This window comes from Argiope bruennichi, chromosome 3 (genome assembly GCF_947563725.1).
Source record: "Argiope bruennichi chromosome 3, qqArgBrue1.1, whole genome shotgun sequence".
Taxonomy (NCBI): domain Eukaryota; kingdom Metazoa; phylum Arthropoda; class Arachnida; order Araneae; family Araneidae; genus Argiope; species Argiope bruennichi.
Window position 1 is genome coordinate 57,795,285 of NC_079153.1, and position 23,124 is coordinate 57,818,408.

General features: G+C 27.2%; 1 protein-coding gene across 1 annotated transcript in view; it reads left to right on the forward strand.

The window, feature by feature from the left end:
• The window catches only part of LOC129963896 (nose resistant to fluoxetine protein 6-like), a 43,829-nt gene that overhangs the window by 17,565 nt on the left and 3,140 nt on the right, over positions 1–23,124 (forward strand). Inside the window, exons 2-14 of the mRNA XM_056078485.1 lie at positions 3,192–3,436; positions 4,629–4,740; positions 7,050–7,140; positions 9,633–9,736; positions 11,060–11,239; positions 12,751–12,844; positions 13,449–13,544; positions 16,122–16,287; positions 17,177–17,256; positions 17,380–17,502; positions 17,605–17,728; positions 20,926–21,112; positions 22,481–22,623. Coding sequence (XP_055934460.1) covers positions 3,192–3,436; positions 4,629–4,740; positions 7,050–7,140; positions 9,633–9,736; positions 11,060–11,239; positions 12,751–12,844; positions 13,449–13,544; positions 16,122–16,287; positions 17,177–17,256; positions 17,380–17,502; positions 17,605–17,728; positions 20,926–21,112; positions 22,481–22,623 — 1,745 coding nt within the window. The remainder of the gene's footprint in view (positions 1–3,191; positions 3,437–4,628; positions 4,741–7,049; positions 7,141–9,632; positions 9,737–11,059; positions 11,240–12,750; positions 12,845–13,448; positions 13,545–16,121; positions 16,288–17,176; positions 17,257–17,379; positions 17,503–17,604; positions 17,729–20,925; positions 21,113–22,480; positions 22,624–23,124) is intronic.

The window sequence follows — 23,124 nt, forward strand, 5'->3', positions numbered from 1 at the left end:
AGAGTTATAAGTACGAAAACTGTTATCATTAAATATCGGCCGTGCATGTTTGTTCACCGTTAATCATAAAGTCAAGTGTCTAATTCTCAGTCCACTTTTTCGTAAAACTATATCATTCTTAGGTAGAGATTACTTAAAAGTCATTGATTTTATCATTCAATGTCATGAAATGAATAAAAGTGTGCCAACTAAAATATTTTTTCTATATTAAAAAATAAATAGTGGGTTTATTGGTGGGTTCAAAATAAATAGTGGGTTTAAAGTTGTGTTTTCGCCAACTGAGCACATAAGTTTTAAATTCGTATGAAATCTATAAATCAAGATACAATTGGGCCGAAGAAATATATTTAAAAAAAATAAACTAAATACGTCCTTTAGTTTTTTAGATAAAGTTTTAAATTCAATTATTTTTCGAAAACTTTATTTGAAATTATGTTAAGGAAACGCTCTTTTTTGTCATTCCAACCATAAAGAAAGGAAGAAAGAAAAATATAAAGAACCCGACTTTCCATGTTGTTTTCTAAAAGAAAAAATATATATATCCTTTTATTCATTATCCTCACTTTGTTTCTATTCTTATTCCTTCATTTTTCCATTAATCATAATGTATTACCCATTTTATTACTGACTTTTATCTGCCAGTTCCTTTCTTGCACGTATGAATGGTGGTGGAAAAATAAAGGAAGAAAATAAAATAAACGTTGATTTATTGACAGATCACTTTAAATTAAAGATTAATGCTTGAATTCGCCAAAAGATTTTCAACATTATTAACATGGCATCTTTAGAGGCTGGCATGGTGTTTATAAATTACATTATGTGACACACATAATTAAAAATCAGCCAAAAGATTTTCAACATTATTAACATGGCATCTTTAGAGGCTGGCATGGTGTTTATAAATTACATTATGTGACACACATAATTAAAAATCAGCCAAAACATTCCTCAGAATATATCGTTCAACCTATAATTAACATACTTAAATGATAATTATTTCTTGTGGAGTTTATTTCTCCAACATAAGCTTATTTTATAATTTTAACTATATTTTTAATTATAAAATAATTGAAATTTTAATGTTTTTTTCTATAAATAAAAACAAATTTTAAAACATAATGATGTTATGATGTTTCAGATTAAAAGTTCGATTCTCCTCTGATTTATAATATTGTTCAATATTTGCATTGCGGAAGAATATTGTAAAAATAAAGTTACAATATTGTAACTTTTCTTGTGCAACATGGGACAACATATCCGATTCATTTATCAGAGAAATTTACCGAAAAGCATTTTAATGAAAGGATTACTGATGTAAGATGCAATGAGCAATTTTCATAACATATTTTTGTAAAATTAAATATTTGAAACATCATGAAATAGAATTTTTAAAATATTAGATTTTACACCTTTGAAATAAAACTACTAAACGCGATACCCCTCTTGGCAATTTTATACAGAAAAAAAATTGTTAAATGTACGTTTCTTAGTGGTATGTCACATGTAATGATTTCCTAAAAATAATAATATTTTTATATTAACTAAATTTTACGCTGCCTGTATAGTATTTTCCTATTCCTTTTTTAAAAAAAGCGGCAAATAATTGCCATTACGATATATTTAATTCCAAATCGAGGTGTCAGGTTAAAGTGGCGAAATAAAAAAATAAATAAAAAGAAACTGTGCCTCCAGGTAACCCTGAAAACGTACCATTTTATTAGGTCACAGAAGATGCAGGAGCAATAAAAAAAATAAAGTGAGATAATTTTCCTCAAAATTGTGACATCTCATTCATCCCAGGCAGGTCAAGGTTAGATTTACGCTTACTGTCGTGGCGACATCTCTCGAACTTAGTGAGAACTAAACGGTCTACATTTTACGCCTGTATTTGAAACAGAAGAATATGATCAAAGTTTTAAAAATATACTTATTATATTATAGAAAACATTTGGCTCAGTTTAATTTTTAAATTATTGTTTCTTATAATTGTCTCTGAACTTTTTTCTGATATTTCTTAATATAAATAAATTATTTGAAATTTGAAAGGAAATAAATAAAGTACATATTTATTTTATTTTAAAATACAATAATTATTGTCTGATGTTTCTTTAGTTAATTTTTAACTTAAAAATTAAAAAGCTTTCAAAATAGCTCTTGTTGTGAAGCTCTTTCCCATTAAAACTGACATTTATTGAGTAAATTAGAAAAAAAAACTTTTGTTTAAAAATCTATTTATAACGTATTTTACAAGAAATTTTTACTTTCCACAGTTTGTTATGTAATTAATTATTCATTAATAGTGATTAACCTAGATTTTTACTTTTAGTTTTTTTTTTTATTATTTCCTTTAAACTATTTTCGAAAAATAGAAATAGTTAAGCAAAGGCGTTTTTTCTGAAAAATTAAGTAAATGCAAAATTATTACTCTTATTAAGTATCAAGATAGGTTTGATTAAGAACTAATCGATGATATTTTAGCAGCTTTTAAGTTTAAAGATATCTAGACTTTTTGTAATGCTTTCCATCAAAACTATGTTGTGGAACAGGAGCATTCCAATTTTTATTTATTATCACGTTTTCTTTTAAGCCAAACAAATGATTTCTGCAACTTTCAACATTTTTGATAAGCAAAAAAAAAGATAAATATTTCCACTTTATCTGTTTAACTGCAATAGAGCATTTGAAAATATGTGTTATTAAAAACATTTTTTTAAAAAAAAGCTACTGTGCTTATTTATTACAAATCGAAACATTCTTTCATATTAACTAACCACATGTATATTCAAATTCAATAAAGAGTTTTACGTTTTCTTTCATTGCATTAATACGTCGTTTTTAAACTGGATGAGGTTCGAAAGGAAAGAATCCCATATTTTGTAAAATAATTAGAAATCAAGCTCTTAACGGCTGTCACTCTCGAAATTACATCAGAACTCAGAAAGCTTGAATTCACGGCATGAAATTGATTAAACATAGGTATTAATTCTGCGTAATCAAGAGTATGGTAATATTCTAGATTAAGCTGAATTAATACCTTATTCAGCTTAATCTAGAATATAATTCGAGGTCAAAAATCCTCTGACAAGCCACAAAGATTCAATTTTTTGTTTAATTGCTAAAAACATAATGCTTGGTAAATACTGCATCTAATTTCATATTAGCTTTTTTTCATAGATTATTATTCTTTCTAGTTGTTGATGCTACCGGAAAAATTCCTCCCGGTGTACTGGAAGGGACATCGCTTTCGATGGGGGACTTCGATGAATGTTTGGACATTTCAGTCGGTAAGAAGGACGAAATTCCTGTCCCAGAAGATCAGGCCATCTTCAGAGGACAATATTGCTTGTTGGAATTCCACAGACCCGAAGCTATTAACAAAGCCATTGAAGATTACGAAAATGGGAACAAAGATACACCTATCGCCAAAACAAAGACGGTAGCCAAAGCATTCTTACTTTTTTAACTTAATATACTAAGATGTTTTTAAAACAGTATAATGATATAATTATACTTCGGTGAATAATTATATCATTATATTCACCGACTATAATGATATCATTATTTTCACTTTATTTATAATTATGGTGAAGGAAATAGTAACTAATTGTATTCATAAAAAATTATTAATCGTCAAATAGATTAGTTGCCAGTATGCTACAACCAATCTATGGTGAATTTATATTTTCGAAACACTCCTAATTTCCCAAATATTTTATTTATTAGTTTTTATAACTTTTGCTCTTTGATAATCGGGGAAAATGCCCAGGAATAATATGTTTAATCAATCAATCAATTATAGCTAGCGGTTTTTTAAACACTTACGACATAAAAGTCAATAATAAAGATTAATCAATTCACATTAACTAACACTTCGCTGCTAAATCGCAATGTTTTTAAAGATGAGAATACAATTTAAAGACAAGAAAGAAGGGACATTTTAAATTTAATCAGTTTTTTTCTTATAATGGCATCAGTTGTTGTCAAGTAAAAATATTTATATCATGTCTCCTTAAACATTGGCGGCATGACATATAATATCCAAAAATAGTAACCAAATAATGTCTTAATATCTTGATGCATTAGTGTCGCTGCAGCATTATTAGACCTCCATCTCCTGCAAGAAAAATTGAAATGTAGCATTTTACGCGACTGTTTAATATAATATTCTCACTGATTATTTTATTTATTTTGCAAACAATTAAAAGTTTAAAAATTCATTTTTAAAATTTTAAAGATCTTTCGTGTTTTTAAAAGCATTCGGAAGACTTTTTCTTCTCTCCTTCTCTGGATCTTAACAATTATTCTTTTTACATTGTTTTGTTCATTAATATAAACTGTTTTGCTTCTTAAAATAAATTTCGATAAATTATTTTAATTTTGATCATCGTTCATATGAAAAATCCACATTCATATGACAAATATCATTTTTAGCTTTTAAGCACTTTGAAAGCACATTTTTTTAAAAAAAAGCACATTTAAGCACATTAAAAAAAACTCAAAAGTATTTTCGGTTGATCTTACTCAACTGTAAGAACGATAAAAACCGTTCATATCGTATATTTTGCATTTGAAAGTTATTATATCTGTTCTTTCGATTATTTGTTAAGATTCTTTATATTTCATTTTAGTTTCTCAACCTGTTTGTAAGATACAAACATTTAACTAACTCTACAATGAAGGTTGGGTTATGTATTCCTTCAAAATGCTCACAAGATGATGTGCAAAGTATAATGAATTCAGGTAATAAACTTATATCTCATTTAACCAAAATTATTTCATGTGAATGTAGCAAATTCTATATTTTTATTCTTTTGTGCAAGTTATTTATATGCAATTCAGCATTCAGTTTGTTTCTTTGGACTGTCATAACCAGGATAATCTTACGAGGGAAGAAATCGTTTTAGGCTATGAAAAGGGTTGCACTCAAAATTTATTCTAGAACTATAAATTTCTCGAAATCCATCATGAAACCAAGACGTTTTCCAAGCATTAAACAAAAATTTAGTCACTGAAACTCATGTTTAAAGCAGCACCTGTAAAGAAATGGTTTCGTTAGCTAGATGTAATCTTTAATCCCTTTTCTATTTATTTCTTTATCAACAGTATATTAATATTTTTCAGTTGCTTATCCGTACATACATTAAATTGAGAAGCAGTAAATTATTACAAAGTTATAAGAAATATGAAATGCACATGAATATAATAAACGCCGCAATATAAAACCTATTATTTCAATTTCACTAGTTTTATCATTAGGTAAGATTGATGTTGATTAAATTTATTTATAAATTATACCAGATTACTCATAAATACTTGCTCTTTCACGATTATATCGAAATGTGTATACTTAATATACCTAATAAATCAATCATTTTACAAAATTTTGCAAGTTAAATTGGCATTCTTGCATTAAATTTACATTTACTAAACCACCTTCTTAGATCTTAGAGATCTTAGATAATTCACTTAAATATGTTTACTTTTATAAGAGCAATTTCAAATTACTTTTTTTTTTTTTGCTTTAAAAGTTTTGTTTTTGCATTAAACTTTTGTTTCATAAACATTACTTTTCGTCAATTTATTAACTTCTTTTCAACACCTTTTCATAATTTTATTATTTGTTTTTTCACATTTTTCCTTTTTTTTTTTTTTTTTTTTTTTGTTATGTAAACATAAATTTACCTTGAAAATGGCACAGCATAATCAGAACTTATTTCTGTGCCATTAAATTCCAATCCAATTTATTCTGAATATGGTACTGCCCTCTGGTTTTTAATAAGTATTATTTCAGGATCTATGTGAAAGGAAAATTTAAACAATTAGCAAAATCTCCATTGATTCTGAAGTTTGCGAAACACAGTTCAATTCTTTTTTTCTGAATTCATTAACACTTGAAGTATTTTAAAATTATTTCCTTGAACTCATGGCACTCAACTAGAAATTTTTACCATCCTAATCTGAATTTTATACCATTAAAATTGAAAATCCAATCCTGCTTTACTTTTCCTAATACATATATTTTTGCTTGATTCGCCTGATCTTGGAACCAATCTGAAATGAGGGGATCATATGAAAATCAAAGATCTCTGACGAGAATTAAAATATATTTTTGACTCGGAAAAATGGAATTTCGGAATTATGGCAAACCCTGTCAATTAAATAAATGCCATTATGACTTTCAATTTTTAATTATATTTGTCATTATGCTTTGTTATTCCTTTTTGCTTAAACTTAATAAAAAAAATTTATCGAATTTTATCATATGGTTTATTTTAATCTCGATACAGTTAATAATATAATTTATTTTTCTAAAAAGTAGATAGTTATTTTATGATTAGTTAAAAAATTAAATTCTTCTTGACTATTTTATAGTTTTTTTAGTTAAATCTACAGTGAATTTTCTTTGTTACTACAATCTATGGTTAATAATATCCATAATAAAAATCCAAAATCCATAATATCGGCAGTTTTCAATTTGCATAATTCAAAAAATTGTATTCAATTTATATTTTTCATAAAAGTCACCAACTGGAAGGATTAAACAATAAAAGGCTTCTTAAGAATAAAGTGAATTTTATTTTGAATTTTTGGGCTGATGGGAAGCTGGTCGCTACTCCTGGGAATGCTGAGCAAAGACATTTTCATTTTCTGCTGTAGGGGAGAATAGGACCACACTTAGTTGATGTTATTTACATATTCATGCATTTTTACAATTAACCATTTGAAAATGCCGCAGAAAGTACAGGGGATTTCATGATGTAACTTTGGATAGAATATTTTCTTATAAAATATTAATAAGCGAAAGTTATTCTTCATAAATTGGTATAATTTATTTCAAAATAATGAATGATTCGATAGATGAAAACCTCAAATTAAAATTTGTTTAAATTTCGCGAAAAATAGTTCCACAGGTAAATTAAACTAAAATCAGTTCAAAATGGCAGGGTCATGATAAGAACCACATTTGTATTATGCAAATTTCATCTCAAAATACATTATTAAACTTTTTTCAGGATATCATTTTCGAAACTGATAATGTTTCTATTTAGAGTCTCTCAAGCAATACATTGGGAAAGTGAGTGTTTCCTATTGCGAAAAGAAAAATGAAAGCCATACTGGAACGGAGCAGATAGTTTTAATGTAAGTATTCCGCTTCTTCAAAAAAATGTTGAATATAGAAATAATATTTTTATCCAATGTAATAAGCAAATTTGTCTGATTTACCGATTTAAAAACCAAAAATTGAAATCCATAAATACTGCGCAAAGAAAGCAACATGCTGTTGTTTTAAAGGCACTTACTATAAATCAAGGAATAGGAATGAAAATAGGGAAATAGTAACAAAATATTTTTGAAATAACATTATTCTGGTATTGAAAAAAAAATGCATGTGTAAAATATTTTCATTAATATAGATGTTAAAGTTTAAATTCTATAAAATTTCAAAGCGCTTCGAAATTTCCATATAAATTTCTTTATCGATGCCATCTACCATAATTCTGTTATTAAAAAAACCTTATGCAATTAGAAACTAATTATTCCTTATTTGAAATTATCAGTTGGCCAGTCTTTACTGCACAGTCACTTTTAGAATTGGTTTAGTTATATTAATGACCCGTATTTAAGGCAACAGTAGAGTTATTTTGGGATGGACTTCGTAATAGTGAGCTGTAAGCAGATAATATTTTGGCTGTCATCTCCTTTCCAACTTGATGGCATTTGGCCATAACAGATTTAGTGTGCACCAGTACCCGTCCCCAAGGCAACTCTTCAGTGGTATTGGGTTTCAAACCTGGAACCCTCTCACGCCGAAGCCAACACTGCACCACCAGGCCATCGTGGCCCTGGAAACTGCTGAAATACAAATGGCTGCCTTCAGTTTGAACATTGTTCTGTGCTTTTTGAAGTCCAAATAAATTCTAAATGAATTTTGTAACTTGAATGCCTCAAAATTAATTTTGTAGAACAAATTGCCAAAATCATCTCTCAAATAACATTTTGTCACTTATGAAAAAAATTATTAAAAAAGGTCTCAGTCAAAAACGACTTTTGCTTTCCTAGACTAAATAGTGTAAGTTTGATAATTTATTGAATTTCTTAAGTCTGTTTTATGAATTCAAATTATATTGTGAATTTTTTTAGAAGTTAGAGGATAATGTGAAGATGTAAAATGTCTCCTAAATTAATTATGTTTAACTTACAAAATGTATTTTCGATTAAGATACCTAGAAAAACTGCTTAAATTTAGAGACAATTCAGTTTCTTTTTTCAGAATGAAAGCAAACAATCAAAGGGGAATATAGCACTAAATGCAATTTACAATCTATATATAGAGACTATTCTCTTTTTAATCTGGTCATGTTAAGAGAAAGTTGCTAAAAATGCTACATCAGAAAAGGTTCAGTAAAAGGCTATATCTTATATATATGTAATTATTTCTTTCAATATTACGTTAAAAATCACTTATAAACTTAATAGACATTTGTTTAAATTTATCTAATTTTCAAAAGAAGTAACTTGAAACACGGATTACTTGAATTACTAAAAATGTATTATTTGAGAATGCTTCATAAATAATCAAACATTAGGAAAATTGTATGATGTTTTACTAAGAGAGATTAACCTATAATTTTCAAATAATTTTTAAAAATTTCTAGACTATGTGGAAATTTCGTTTTAACCGTATAACTTTCTTTAAATAATCAACTAATGATATTATTTACACTTAAATTGAGCTTTCATTATCTTGGTTGCAAAATAATTTTAATACAAATGAGTAATTTTTATTAATTAATCTGAATGTATTTAATCAATTAACTAATCTCAAAGAAATTAATAATTTTAAATAAATGAAATAATTTTGGAATATTAAAATATCAAAATTTTTACGTGAGAAAGACAAATACCTTCAAATGATTTTTTTTCTCCTTTTCTGATATATTTGGTAGCACTTGACTTATTTGCATTGCTAGACTACAAATATCTTCACTTGTAGAGAAATTGCACTTACATATTTTTGGACCCAACAAAATTTAGATATGAATGGATAATAATTTAATAATTTTAATCAAATAATTTGGATTGAATTAATTAATTAATTAACAAATTAATCTGAATGAAAAAATAATTTTAATATCAAATATTACTAAATTATTTTATTAGTATTCAATTTTTTATTAAAAATTAGCAATCAGAAGTACCGAAATTTAAAAAAATAACTCATTGGAAATGATTATTATCAAATTCATCAATTGTTTCTTAACCTGACGTAGGGCGGTTTCTGCAAACCACGTTAGCTGGTTAGGATGTCCTTACCGGCATCTGATTCATAATTACATAATCTATTCCAAAATATTCTCGAGTATATTAGAATGATATATTAATTCATTCATTAATATAAATGCATTGAACTCCTTATTCAATTAATCTTTTATCAAAACGTAATACGGTATGCTTAAAACCGTTTAAATTATCATTATATGGTTAATCGAACTGTTTTCAACGTAAAATAAAAGATCTTTTTTATTTAATTTTAATAATTTAATTTATTTTTATAATTTTATTTAATTATTTAATTTAATAATTTTAATAATTTAATTTTCACTCTTAATTTTTATAATTTTTTCTTGCAGGTGTGTTTTCGGTTTTATTTTGTGTTGTCTGTTCTTGGGTACTATCGCTGATGCATTCTTGCGTTTACGAAAGGATTCTCAAGATTTAATATCAGAAAAATCAAGTAAGATAATATTACTTATCTTATGTATTTTACAAAATTCTCCGTTTATAATCAGTTGAGAAAATTAAATTTTGAAAATCCTAGGAGATTTATCTTTAAAATGTATTCAAGATTTTTTTTTAAATCTTATGTTTTTATATAAAGTATGCTGTGGACTTTTATCATCACAATCAATCAAAATTTCCAAAGCTTTACGTTGATTTTAAAATTTGTCAAGATATCAGAGAATTCTAAGTTACAAATTCGCACCACGATCTGGAATAAAAAACAATTCAAAACAAATGGTATTGAATTAAATATAAATGTTCAAATATGGCAACAGAAATAAAAATATAATGAGGATTATTTGTCCCCCAGAAGGAAGGAAGAAGGAATTCTGGGAACCAAGAATCTTTCGGCTCGTTAATCAATGGTATCGTTACGCTCAGGCCTATGGTGTATATTTTGAATAAAGTCTTTATTTATCCGCAGTGTCGTTTCATACCTTTTCATTTGAACAACCCTTGTATATGGAACCACTGCTCGTCAAAATCGTCTGAAGATTTCGTTACTGCCAAGAAACTGTAAAAAAAGACTTAAAAGAAAACTAAGAAGAAAGTACCTTGGCATTCACATTACTAATAATTGTATTTTTATCGCGTAAAATTAAAGCATGATTTAAAATAAGATTTTAATAAATCGCAATTGAAACATAGAGTTGGTAACGAAGACAAAGAAATAAATTATTTTGATTCGCCTTTTATTTTATTTAACATGATATGATTCTTGTTTCTGAAAATGCAATTTATAATCGATATATCACTCACTTACATCTGTGAACGAGTTTTGAAATTTTGTATGCATGTATATTCTTAATGTAAATAGTCTTTTCTAATAATTTATGAACCAAATTGTCAATTTATTAACAAAATAAATTAAATTTTAATTCCTAGAAGCTTCATCTGGTAAATAAGTTGGCAAGCAGCTGATTTCATGATTCTATTACTCTTATAACTAATTATGATTTAAAATCTAAAGAGTGAAAAATAATTAAAATAGAATTTTCTCCTTTTAGTGAAGTAATAAATCTTTGTTAAGTTCTTAACAAAGTTCTTTGTTAATCTTTGTTAAGTTCTTAGTTGTTTGTTGCTTAAGTTCTCTTTTTACTTTATTCCATTTATTATTGGATGTTCGTGTGAAGAACCTATATGAGCGAATTTCGTCCATCTTTAGACACTGTTTCTGAGTCTTCTTGATAATTAGCTGTTTATTTTCTTTACATAAATATTTAACCATTCATATAAATTAATTAGCAAAGAAAAGTAATAGCTATTATTATTGCAGATTTTATCCGTATCATCATCCAGAAAACATCTCTTTATGGGAATGCCATTAATGTTTTAAGCACCAAAAGGAAATCGAATGGCTTGGAATGCCTCCATGGTCTTCGAACGATTATTGTGATGCTTATCATTTATAGTCATACCTATGGTTATCTTCATATTTTGCATTTCCAAAAATATTGTAAGTTTTTTTTCTCTTCTGTATTTTGATAAATTTTTGAAAAGAAATTTAAAAATTGATACAATCATACTAAATATTATATTTTTAAAAAGTTAAACTGATATTTGAAATTTAGTTGATATTCAAGCTGGTAACTCAATTCCAAATTCAGTCAGCTAAAATTTTAAATTAAAATTGACAAACACAATTACGAAATAAATATTAAATTATTTACAGACTGATTGTTCAAATTTAAAATTTTATTGTATAAAATAATTTCCTTGGGCAAATCGCCACTTAATGCATAAGGGAATTTTCATTTTGCTTGCTCTTTTCTGAAAAAAGAAAAGCTATGTCCTTGTGGTTGCGCTTCTAATCAGAATACCACAGATTCGATACAAATTCGTCTGCAGATGTAGGTTTAGTTCAGCTTAGTTACTTCGCACTTTGAAGCTATATAAAGGCTACTTTGAGACTGATCTCGTAATTTTAAGCTATGGCCAAGTGAAGAGGGCGATACCTGAGATTGCATTTTCTCTCAAAAATTCCACTCTATACCAATGAGACAGCGTTTGTCTCGACGGATTCAACAGGCACGTGATCCGTTTTTAGATAATTTATTGGCGAAATCAAATTTTCAAACAAGAATCCTCTAATTCAAAAGTCAAGATCTCAACCCCATACCAGCCCCACAAATGCGAAGGGGTTCTTCTGTTTGTCTACTTCTTTTAGTCAGTTCCGAAGAACGTTGAAGTTAAGAGAGTCGGTTACTAGTTCAGCCGATAATCTCATAATCTGGACATGTTTCAATAATACATAATATATCTCAGAAAAACCATAGCTTACTATTATATCATAGATATATTTTTAATAGCTGTATATATTTCAAAATTCATGATGATAATCTTCTGCCACAGTGGTTGGTTCGCGCCGTCCTGGTGAGTGCAAAAACTGGGAATACTACGGGGTTGGTTACATTCTATTGATGGTGGGATGTGCCTCCTTCAGGAGGAGTCATACCGTGATGAGTGGTGGCCTTTGGAATTCAATCATAGTTCAAGTCAATGCTGTTGCGTTGTTCTGATCATTCAGATTTTTCCGAACACTTTCGAGGCGAAACGAAATAGCTTTTTGTAGTTACCACAGAACATGAATCCAGATAGGAGTACTTTTTTTAATTTAAAATAGCTCAAAATGAAATCCAGCATATCCTTCACGCACATTAAGTGAAGATAATCCTTGAGTTTAAAAAATTATACTACAACAAAAAGAAACATTCCTGCTAAAGTTGTTTTAAAATGCGTTTTGTCTTAATTCGATTATTTTTATTTAATTTAAGCGAACTTGTTTCTGGTTCGATTTTAAAATAACTCTTTTCATATACGTATGTTTTTAATACATACATTGTGGGAAGTAAAAACATTTTCAAAGTTATTGAAGCACCAAGTTTTTGGAGCACATTTAAAAAATACAAATTATCATCTCAATGAAATCAATTTAACTATATAATCTATTTTATTTTCCTCTGACAGCGAAAGCAGCCAATTTCTTAAGATTCTTCGACAGTTTCACATTTTCTGGAATTGGAAATGGATCTGTAGCATTAGATTCCTTGATTTTCGTATCGTAAGTAGACTTTTTTGAAGCAATTTTTTCTTCCTTTATTGTAATAATTTATGTATATAAATTTTATGAGGATGAATAAAAAAATAAGATTGGAAAACAAAACGCATTATTTTATCTGAATCAATAACTCTAATGCATTTATAGCTGCTGAGCTGATTTTGGTTACTCAATTTAAAAATGAAACATTTTGCTTTGCCAAAACAACATATCTATTTTGAACTTGAAAATTTTGCGTAAAATATGATTTAATTTAAAAATTATTTTTCTGAATAAACTTTTATATTTTAATTATAATAAATTTAAATAATAATGATTTTATAATAATAAATAAATTTAAAAGGAATTCTAAGAGATAACTTTCTACAATGAGTGTAAGTCATTAATTTTTTTTTTTCATTTTTAATTGGCAAAATACGGTTTTTTATAATGTCTTTTTCAGCACAAATTTGCATTAGTTTTCGTAAGCAAATTTTTAAAATATTTAACAATTTGGTTTACAGTATCTAAAAAACTTTAATCGCCATCACTAATAAGATAAGTTTATTAACACGACTGTAATTCTTTTTAGTTAGATTTTATTTTATTAATATTTCATTCTTTTTAGAGCTGTAACAATTACATATCAAAGGTGGAGATTTGCATCTAAAGAAAATAAAGTCAACTTAGGAATTTTTAAACTGCTCTTACATCGTTTTCTCAGGTAAGACAGTGAAAATTTTTGTGCCATGGCACAGTCTTTAAAAACTGTTCTTAAAAAATGCTTTTACAGAAAAAAAAATATTTTTTTTTTGGAAATTAGATTTATACCTTTGGTATTTATTCCATATTTTTTAAAAACAACTTTAAATCTAGGATAGTCAGAACTTTATAAATCATAACCTTGGAGTAAGATATATCAATAATTTCCAAAAAATAAATGGAATACAACGTTATAGCTAATTTTTAAGAATAACATTTTATATGGGGAACAGTCAGATAGTTTGTAATTTACAATTACAAAATATAGAATTTAGATTCATTTTATTTCAAAAGATATTATAACTGTGAAAATATTTCATAAAATGGAACTATTTCCATTGTCTTTGGATAGTTGCACTTTCTGAAACATAATTAACTTCGAATATTATATCCTTGTTTCATCATTTAAAAATAATCTAAACAATAGCTCATTCTTCCCAAAGATAATGAAAAATGTTATTGTCTTTGTTCTTGAAAACTTGGCAAAACGGTTCTAAAATTTCTTAATGTATTTTGTGATACTTACATAACGCTTTAATGTATCCACAAAAGAAAAAAATGAAATAATTTCTATCTAACATAAAAATATGTTCCCATACAACTGATATCTTGCGTAGAAGAGAAATAGTATTTATATAAGGAATTAGTATTTTTTCCTATTAGCACTAATAAAATAAATAATAGTTTTACATATGCCATTCCACCTCAAAAGTTATTTTGTAATTGACTTGTTTTATTAATGATATATTTACATTGCTGGAAATATATCAATATAATATTATGGTGAAATATTAATATATATATATATATATATATATATATATAGATAGAGAGAGAGAGAGAGAGAGAGAGAGAAATACTGAGAAATTATTAAATTTAGCAAGAATAATTGTCATTTTGAACATTGCTATTCTTAAAACAAAGCATAATATGATCGTAAACTATAATAATGTTCTAATTTGACTGGAGTTTTCACTATTCATCATTGCTGATTTTTACTTGACACTAAAATGGGATGATAACATTTAAATGTACCATAGAATTTAAGGCATGCATTTCGCAAAAATTCAAGTGGGATCTGTATACATTTATTTCCTCATTATTAACAAACAATGATGATGAAATTTGGTACAATACGTATTTGCTTTCCTAGGTCAATAACTACAAAAAAGAAATTATTAAAAAAAGAACTCATTTAAATTAATGCAAGGAGAAAAAAAATTTAATCCAAAACGTAAGAAAAAATTTTTAAGCTGAATGCTAGAGCATAACACAAACAACTTTCTGATCATTTCCTCCCATATAATGTGAGCCCATAAAAAGCAAAGAAAGATTGTAATTGAACCAAATAAAGCATGATGAACAATTTTGGAATACACGTAAAATAAATTTCATATTTTAGTCGATTTTGACTCTTTTTTTTTTTTCATTTAGAAAAGCAAATATGTGTTGTTTATTTGTTGTTTATATCTGATGTATCTTATTATCTTATTTGTTGTTTATATCTGATGTATCTGATTATCTTATTTGTTGTTTATATCTGATGTATCTGATTATCTTATTTGTTGTTTATATCTGATGTATCTGATGATATTATTTGTTGTTTATATCTGATATGTCTGATGATCTTATTTGTTGTTTATATCTGATGTATCTGATGACCTTATTTGTTGTTTATATCTGAGGAAAGAAGCTAAGTTTAAAAAATAAGATCTCACAGGCAATATGTAAAATTACAATTTAGAGGCGTATTTAAAATTTGAAACTCCTTCTATCTGCGATTTCCTTTATATATAACGTATCCAAAAAGTATAAAAGTACACTGTATATTAAAATGTGATACTATTTCATACTACTTCCTTAAAAACAAAGATTGGAAGAAATATATTCAAACACAATATAGAAGAAAGCTTGAAGTTTAGTTTGCATTCGTGAAATTGGGCTATCTTTCTTCCCTTTGTCGCAAGAGCAACAACAATGCACTTAAGAAAATTAAATTTTCTTTCTTTCTGATTTTTAATAAATAGCTGGAAGTATTTCTAACTACATTCAATAACAAAACGCGCTTGTACAAAAACACAACCTCTTATTTCAACATCCAGTTGATATATATATGTGATGACTAAAATACAACACCAGCAAAATTATCAAAGAACATCAACTCGAACTCTTTAAGAACTAACATAATTCTGTAAGAATCCAAAACGAACAATTTTAGCTGTAGTTAATATCACCACGTAAAAGCCATGTAATGTGCATAATGTCAATGTCATGGAAGAAACATAACTGCATATGTTATAGATCACTTAACTAAGCACTGTCTTAACTGCTTATGTTACAGATAATTTAACTGCGCAATATTTTTAGCAGAGAACATAGCTCTCTTTTTATGTGTTACATAAACATTGAATTGCCAGCCACCTTTTCAAAATGATCTTTTGTTAATATTTTTTTAAATGCTTTTTTTCTTCTTAATGAATAATATTATAAAAAATAATTTATGCATTCCTATTTTCTCACTGATTTTCTTCATCTTCAGAATGTCTGCAGCTCAAATAGTGGCTATATCTTTCTTTCTGCTGCTCCCGGCCTTTGGTTCTGGACCAATCTGGACTGCTTACATGACCCCCATTCTGAATAACTGCAGGCAAAGGTGGTGGCTGAACCTTCTTTATATCAGCAACTTTTGGGAACATACCGACGTGGTAAGGAATTTAATGGCTTACATTTTTTCGACTAATTTTTTAAATTTTTTTTACATCATTAACAAAGGTTTACATTCGACTCTAGATTTAATGATAAGAATTTGTAACTTTTGATTTTAGACAGTCAATCAATATTTATCTTAAAAAAAGAAAATATTTTTATTTCTTGAGTTTTTCGAAATGTTTTTTTCAAAATCATTTTTAAGATGAGATCAACATATCAAAATAAAAACTTTAGTTTTAAAGCTGAATTCCAAAGGATATATATTTTTTAATGTTTCATTTTTTAGCAAAAAAAAAATTGAGGTAAAGCTTGAATGTATTTTATTTATTTCCTGCAGCAAAAACAAGTTTAAAATTCATACAAAATTAGGTTTATTTTTAAAAATTGTTGAAATTCTAATAGAATTTTTACAAGGACTATAAATTATCATATAGTTTTATGAAATAAATATCGTATAATTTTTAAAGAATCAATTTTCTTCTATTTATTACTTTCAAAATTAGGTACTTCACAGTTTTCCAAACATTCAGGTTTTATTATTTATTATCACAGAACATAAATCTAGATTTAATATTCATTAAAAAATTTAATAAATCCTTAATCTGAGAATTTTTAATAGAACATATTTGAAAAAAAGTGTCATAAGTGCAAAAATATTTTATTATAGAAATATCAAAATGAATCAATCTACAAACATGAACTAAAAATTAAAAGAGGAAACTTAATATTCATTTACAATATTTATATTAAAAACAAGATAATTTAATACTCTTAAATTCGAAATAGTAGCAATGAAAAGTAACGGGGAAAAAGTGTTTCATTTAAAAATTTCTTTCAGGTTTATCTTTCATATTTCATTTTTATATCATCTTTATTTATTTTCAGTGTTTATATCATTCTTGGATACTGTCACTCATAATGCAGCTGACAATTCTCGGTGCCTTTTCCATATGGATTCTTAAAAAGTAATAGTCTTTATCAATATTTTAAATAAAGATTACTTCTAAAAAATTTCAATTTTATTGTAATTCTTTTAATATTTATTTGTAACAAAAAATGAATTGATACTAATGTTCCCACTTTTCCAGATCTAGACGATTCGGCCTTTTCTTCATTATTCTGCTAATAATTTCCGGAATCATATTTGTTGCTATTATGACTGTTATTCACAATCTTCCAGGAAGTTTAGCCTTTTATATGATGGATAAAAGGTATGCATAGAATTAGAATAATCAATCTGTGTAAATATAGATTTCACTCATGTTTCATTTATTGATAATTCTTTCTAATGCAAATTCTCATTTTATTACCAGGACATTCCCCATTGCATGGAGAGATGTTTTTACGAAGCCATTTGATCACGTGGGACCTTTTTGCATTGGACTTTTGACTGGTTATTTCCTAGCTGTAAAAAGAGATAGACTGGAAATTTCAAGGGTAAGAATATTGATTAATTTAATCTAATAAATATTCTAAACATTGTTTTTAATGCAAGTTCCTTCCTATATATAAAAAAGAATTTTATATTTTATTTGCAATAAGTATAAATATGAAAATTTTCTTTCTTTTGGTATCATATTAATTATTCTTCTAGTATCATATTAAAAGAAAACATTAAAGAAATGAGGTCTGTATGTTAGTAATGTAGATTTCAATTACTTTATAAAAGGCAATCAAACAGTTCGTTGAAAATAATTAGCAGTTGGATAAAAGGGAAATTGTAAAAGAATGTATGAATACGTTATATTCTTTATATTTTCATAGCAATAAAACTTTTTTGTAAATTATTTATCTTTTTAAAAAATTTCAAAAATTTTCTGCTATTGGAAAGTGCATTAAATAAACATTTAATAATTAAGTGCATTAAATAAACATTTAATAATCAAGTGCATTAAATAAACATAAATAATTGATAAACTTAATGTATATGGACCTTTTTAAGATTATTGCATTAGTAGTAAATCAAAATTACGTCTTATTAGAAATTCTCGGAGAAAGTTTTCGATTAATATTAAGTTTATATTGAAAATTTAAGAACTTCTGGTTTGTGGTCAGGTGCGGGTATTAAAACCAAAGTATCTTTTTCAAGAGAAAACCGCTGTTACATCAGTTTAAGAGTTCTTTTAAACTAAAATAAAACCTGTCGACCTTTCTGAAAAAAATTTTATTAACAATTGAGCTTCTATTTTATCTATCAACAGTACATGTTCTTATACTAAAATTTTAAAAACAATTAATTTTACGAAGTTTTAATTGCTCTATTTATACTTTTTGACATTCAATGTAAGAGTATTGGGACATATTAAAGTTAAAAGAATTTATTAAATAACATTTGTTTTTTTAAAATCATTAAATTTATTTTATATAATATTAAAATTAATCTCCTTATTCTTATTCGTAATAAAAAGTTTCCTGCGATAAATTTCTGAATTATGTATTCAGACTTTTGATAAAGAGAATTTCATCATAAGATTAATTAGCAGATTTGATTATATTAAAATATTTCTTTTTCCATGAGTGTTAAAAGAGTTCATTTCAAAAATAATAAACCCGCATTACACACAAATATAATTAATATATTTCCATATTTATAGATTATTAATTGATATGTACTAATATTGAATGATATAAAATGTGGTTACATATCTGATATCTAACCTAAGCAAAGCATTTTTAATCAGAAAGAAAACAAACTTTGAAATTACATATTATTTCTATTAATTTAGCTTTAAAAATATTCAGATATTTGTCTTTACCTTTAATATTGATTTACAAATAAAATAAATATTCATAAGTTAATAATCCTATCGTTATTTTAAATCATCTTAAGTTTGGTTAGCTTATTGAATAAAAAGAATTGGTATATAGAGCTTAATATTATTAACTTAATTCTTCAGAACCATCATTCAAGGCTTATTTAATATGGAAATTTAATTATTGTTTTTCTCTTTTTATAAACATTAAAGTTATAAAATTAGTTTTAAGTATTTACCTTGAATTTATTCAATTTTACAGAATTAAATCAATGCGAAAAAAACTACTAAACCAGGAAGAGCGGTGTTTCCAAAATTTACTTGTATACTTTATAAGGAAATTTTTTATTCTGCTCTCTGCAGAATAAAATTGAGGACGTAAAGTAAAACCGTGAACTTGCCACGACTGTCCAGATTCTTATTTTGAATTTCACATATGTGAATTATGTGTTTCTTTGTATAATAAAGAAAGTCGATGCACATGTATTAATAAAGGGCATTGGCGAACAACAGATATAAAACATCGAATTTTGGCGTGACATGAATACTGAATATAGCGATTAATTGGCGGCAAGACTTTTATGACAACTAATCGCTGGCATGCTATTTATACACAAATACCAGAAAATTGAATGTGTATTTTGAATGTCTCTTTTTCAGGCCGATTGAAAATCACAAGATCATGCCAAATTTCAGTTATTTAAGCCATTTTGAGTCATCACTTTTTCATGTCTGCAAAAGTACAGACCTACAGATGCTCAACATTTTTGTAGATTGGGTTCTAAATTTGATAAGGATCTATATTTTAGATCCTAAACTTGCATGCTAATGTTCATCTATCTAGCTCTTTTCGTTTTTTAATTATCGTGTTCATTAGTACTTTGACAGCCAGACAGATAGAGTTGCAAACTTCCTTTTAATAGATTTTGTTTAAAATTTGATAGAAATCTAAAAATTTGGTACCAAGCTGACATATTAAATTTCATCCTTCTAAGTCAAAGTGGTTTTGAATCATCCTGTTCTCAGACAGACAGACGTAATTCCAAAAATGTGTTTTCAGGAATCAGGGAAGTTTAAAACTTGAATATTGGACAAAATCAAGCATTCGGATTTTTTGATGTTTTCAATACTTTCTCTTAGTGTTGTGGTGAAAGCTTATAAACCAGTTAACAACTACGCTGCATAAGCAATTGCTTTTGTATCATGGTCATATTACTGGACTGCTAACCACAAGATCCCGGTTTCTATCCTCACTCATCGCAATTCGCCACATTGGTGACCTAGGACGATGAACTTTCAACCTTCGTACAGCTGTTGTGGCGCCATCTACCCGCAACCAAAGTCATCAGACTCACTTGACGCAGCAACACAAAAAGGTCGCAACAACCCATAGTCGTCAGACTCACTTGACGCAGCAACAGCATCAGCAACCACACACGCTCGCCATAACGCTTGGCGCTACTCAAATGGGTACAGGCGCATTAGAATCAACAGCTAATACATCATCACTCAAGAGTCATATCTTTCGTCTCACCTCCGACTCACTGAAGGGAGAGTCTGTGGTGAAAGCTTATAAGCCAGTTAACAACTACGCTGCACGAGCAATTTCTTTTGTATCATGGTCATATTACTGACCTGCGAACCATAAGGTCCCAGGTTGTATCCTCGCACATCCCAATTCGCCACAGTGTGTTTCGTATATCAGAAAGTAAAAAGTCACCATGTTTTATTAAAAGCAATTGATATTTTTCTTAAAAAAACGGTCTTTATAAATATTTTTTTAATAATTTTATCACTTTATTTTAATCATTCCCAGTTTTCGGTCGCAAATAATTTTTTTTTATAATTTTAATATAAAACTGACAAGATTTTTCATTACAGGTTGCTTCAGTTATCCTGTGGTGTTCCTCTATAGTCTGTACCACATCTGTCATGTTCGGACTCTACAGTTATAGGAATGGTCAAAAGATGGAAACACCATTGGCAACGTTTTATGCAATCATGCATAGAAACGTCTGGTGTATTGGAATCGCCTGGATGGTCATAGCTTGTACCACTCACCATGGAGGTAAAAAAATGTTTAGCTTTGACTTAACTATCACAATCCGCATCTGTATAAGGTTAAAATCATTCTAATTATAAGAATAAAAAAATAAAAAAAGACTTGGATATGAAAACGAATAGTTTCTTATCTGTGATATTTAAGGAAAATGAAGCTAGAGATTCGAATTCGATCAGTTGAGAATTCTATTGTTAGTTTAACTCCTATCAGAATAGGTTCTACAGCCTTAAAGAGAAAGCTAAGAAAATGCCAAGGCAGCATGACGAGCTGAATTAGTCCAATAATATTTACTGTGGGAACTGAAATATGTGTTTTCTTGCATTTCAGAATAGTTAGTTATTCTTGTTTAATTTCGCACTTTTCCCTAGTAGTAAAATGTAATTTAATTGGAGAAATAGTTTAATTTTGTGTAGTTACTGAATTCAAGAAATATGGAATTATGAATGAAACGCTTATGATTTTAAATTCTTTACAGTGCGACTTATTGGGTTTTTAAAAAATATTATGCTTTTTGAAAAAATCACAATATCATAAAGCTTGATGTAGATAAATAAGAAAAACAATGATTGTACACCCCCATGCTATGTTTTCTTCAAAATGTTAGAACTATCTCATTTAAATCTTTATTCTGCCATATTCATTAGCATTTAGACAATGATCTCAAATTTTGTAACTATTTAAATCTTTGAGAGTACTTGGGAATATTTTTGATTTATTATAATTCATTTTACATTTTAAATAAATCAAAAAGAAATAAATTACTAAAATAATTATCTTTTTTACCTTAGTGTTTTTTGCTCAGTTGAAACAACTTTCAGCAGAAATTTATTGAGCAAAAATCGAAAATGATCGAATAATTTTTTAAAAAGTGTTCTGAAAGTGAAAATTTTTAAGTAAAAGTCTAAAGTGAGAACTAATTATTATTATTTTTTTTAATTTTACGATGACATACAAAATGAGTAATATTCTAATATATATATATATATATACAAAAAATATTAGCATTAGGTAATTAAAACCTATAATTGAAACAATCTAAAATTAAAAATATTTTGGAAACGAAACTAAATTATATCGGAATCGCAACTAAAAATTATTTCTGATTCAAACTAAAACTAAAAAAAGGCAGAAAAAGCACCATTGTATTTGGAGAGCGCAAATGCAGCTACTACTAAAACACAGATGAATCAAGACAATAGTAATAAAAATCAAGTTAATAGGAAAAAAGTATCAAAATTAAACCAAATAAAATAAGAATCCGGTCAGAAGACTTTCTCAAGGGTCACCCTCAGGCAGGGATTCAAAAAAGGGATTTTCCTTCACAGAAAATTTTATTAATACATATACATAATGGCTAATAATGCTTTTTTTCAGGACCAATATCCCGAGTGCTGAAATCTAAACCATTTATTCCTTTGGATCGTTTGTGCTATATGGCTTACCTGATACACCTTCCTATTATGCATTACCGAAGCGCATCTATACGTGAAAGATGGTACATGGGACATTTGGAAATTGTAAGATATTTTTTTAAATTATTGTAAAATTTAAGACATTTTATTATAGATTTTTGTGTAAAATTTGGAATATTGCGTTGACGAAAATAATGAGTGATTAATAGATCAATATTTGATGATGCTGAACTGATGGAAATAGTAACAACTTAGTAAAGAAGCCCCAAACATCCAGAAAATTGTAAGAAACGCAGAGTTAAAATTTTCGGCAAAAAAGTTTAAAATTTCTTTACCCCCTCCCCTTCTCTTAACTGACGAGTGTATGGATCTGCAAGAAAAAAATTATGACTAGTCAAATAATATATTTGGATATTATTACAAAGAATCAATAAATATGGATATAAATATCATTCTAGTTTTCGTAATATTGCCTTTTTTATGAGACCGAATCTTAATTTGACTCATAATAGGCTGATGATTAAATATTCTATAAAATAATTTATAGAAGTTGCTTTACTACAGATATAGGCATCTTCTATCATTGCGGTGTTCAATATTAAAATT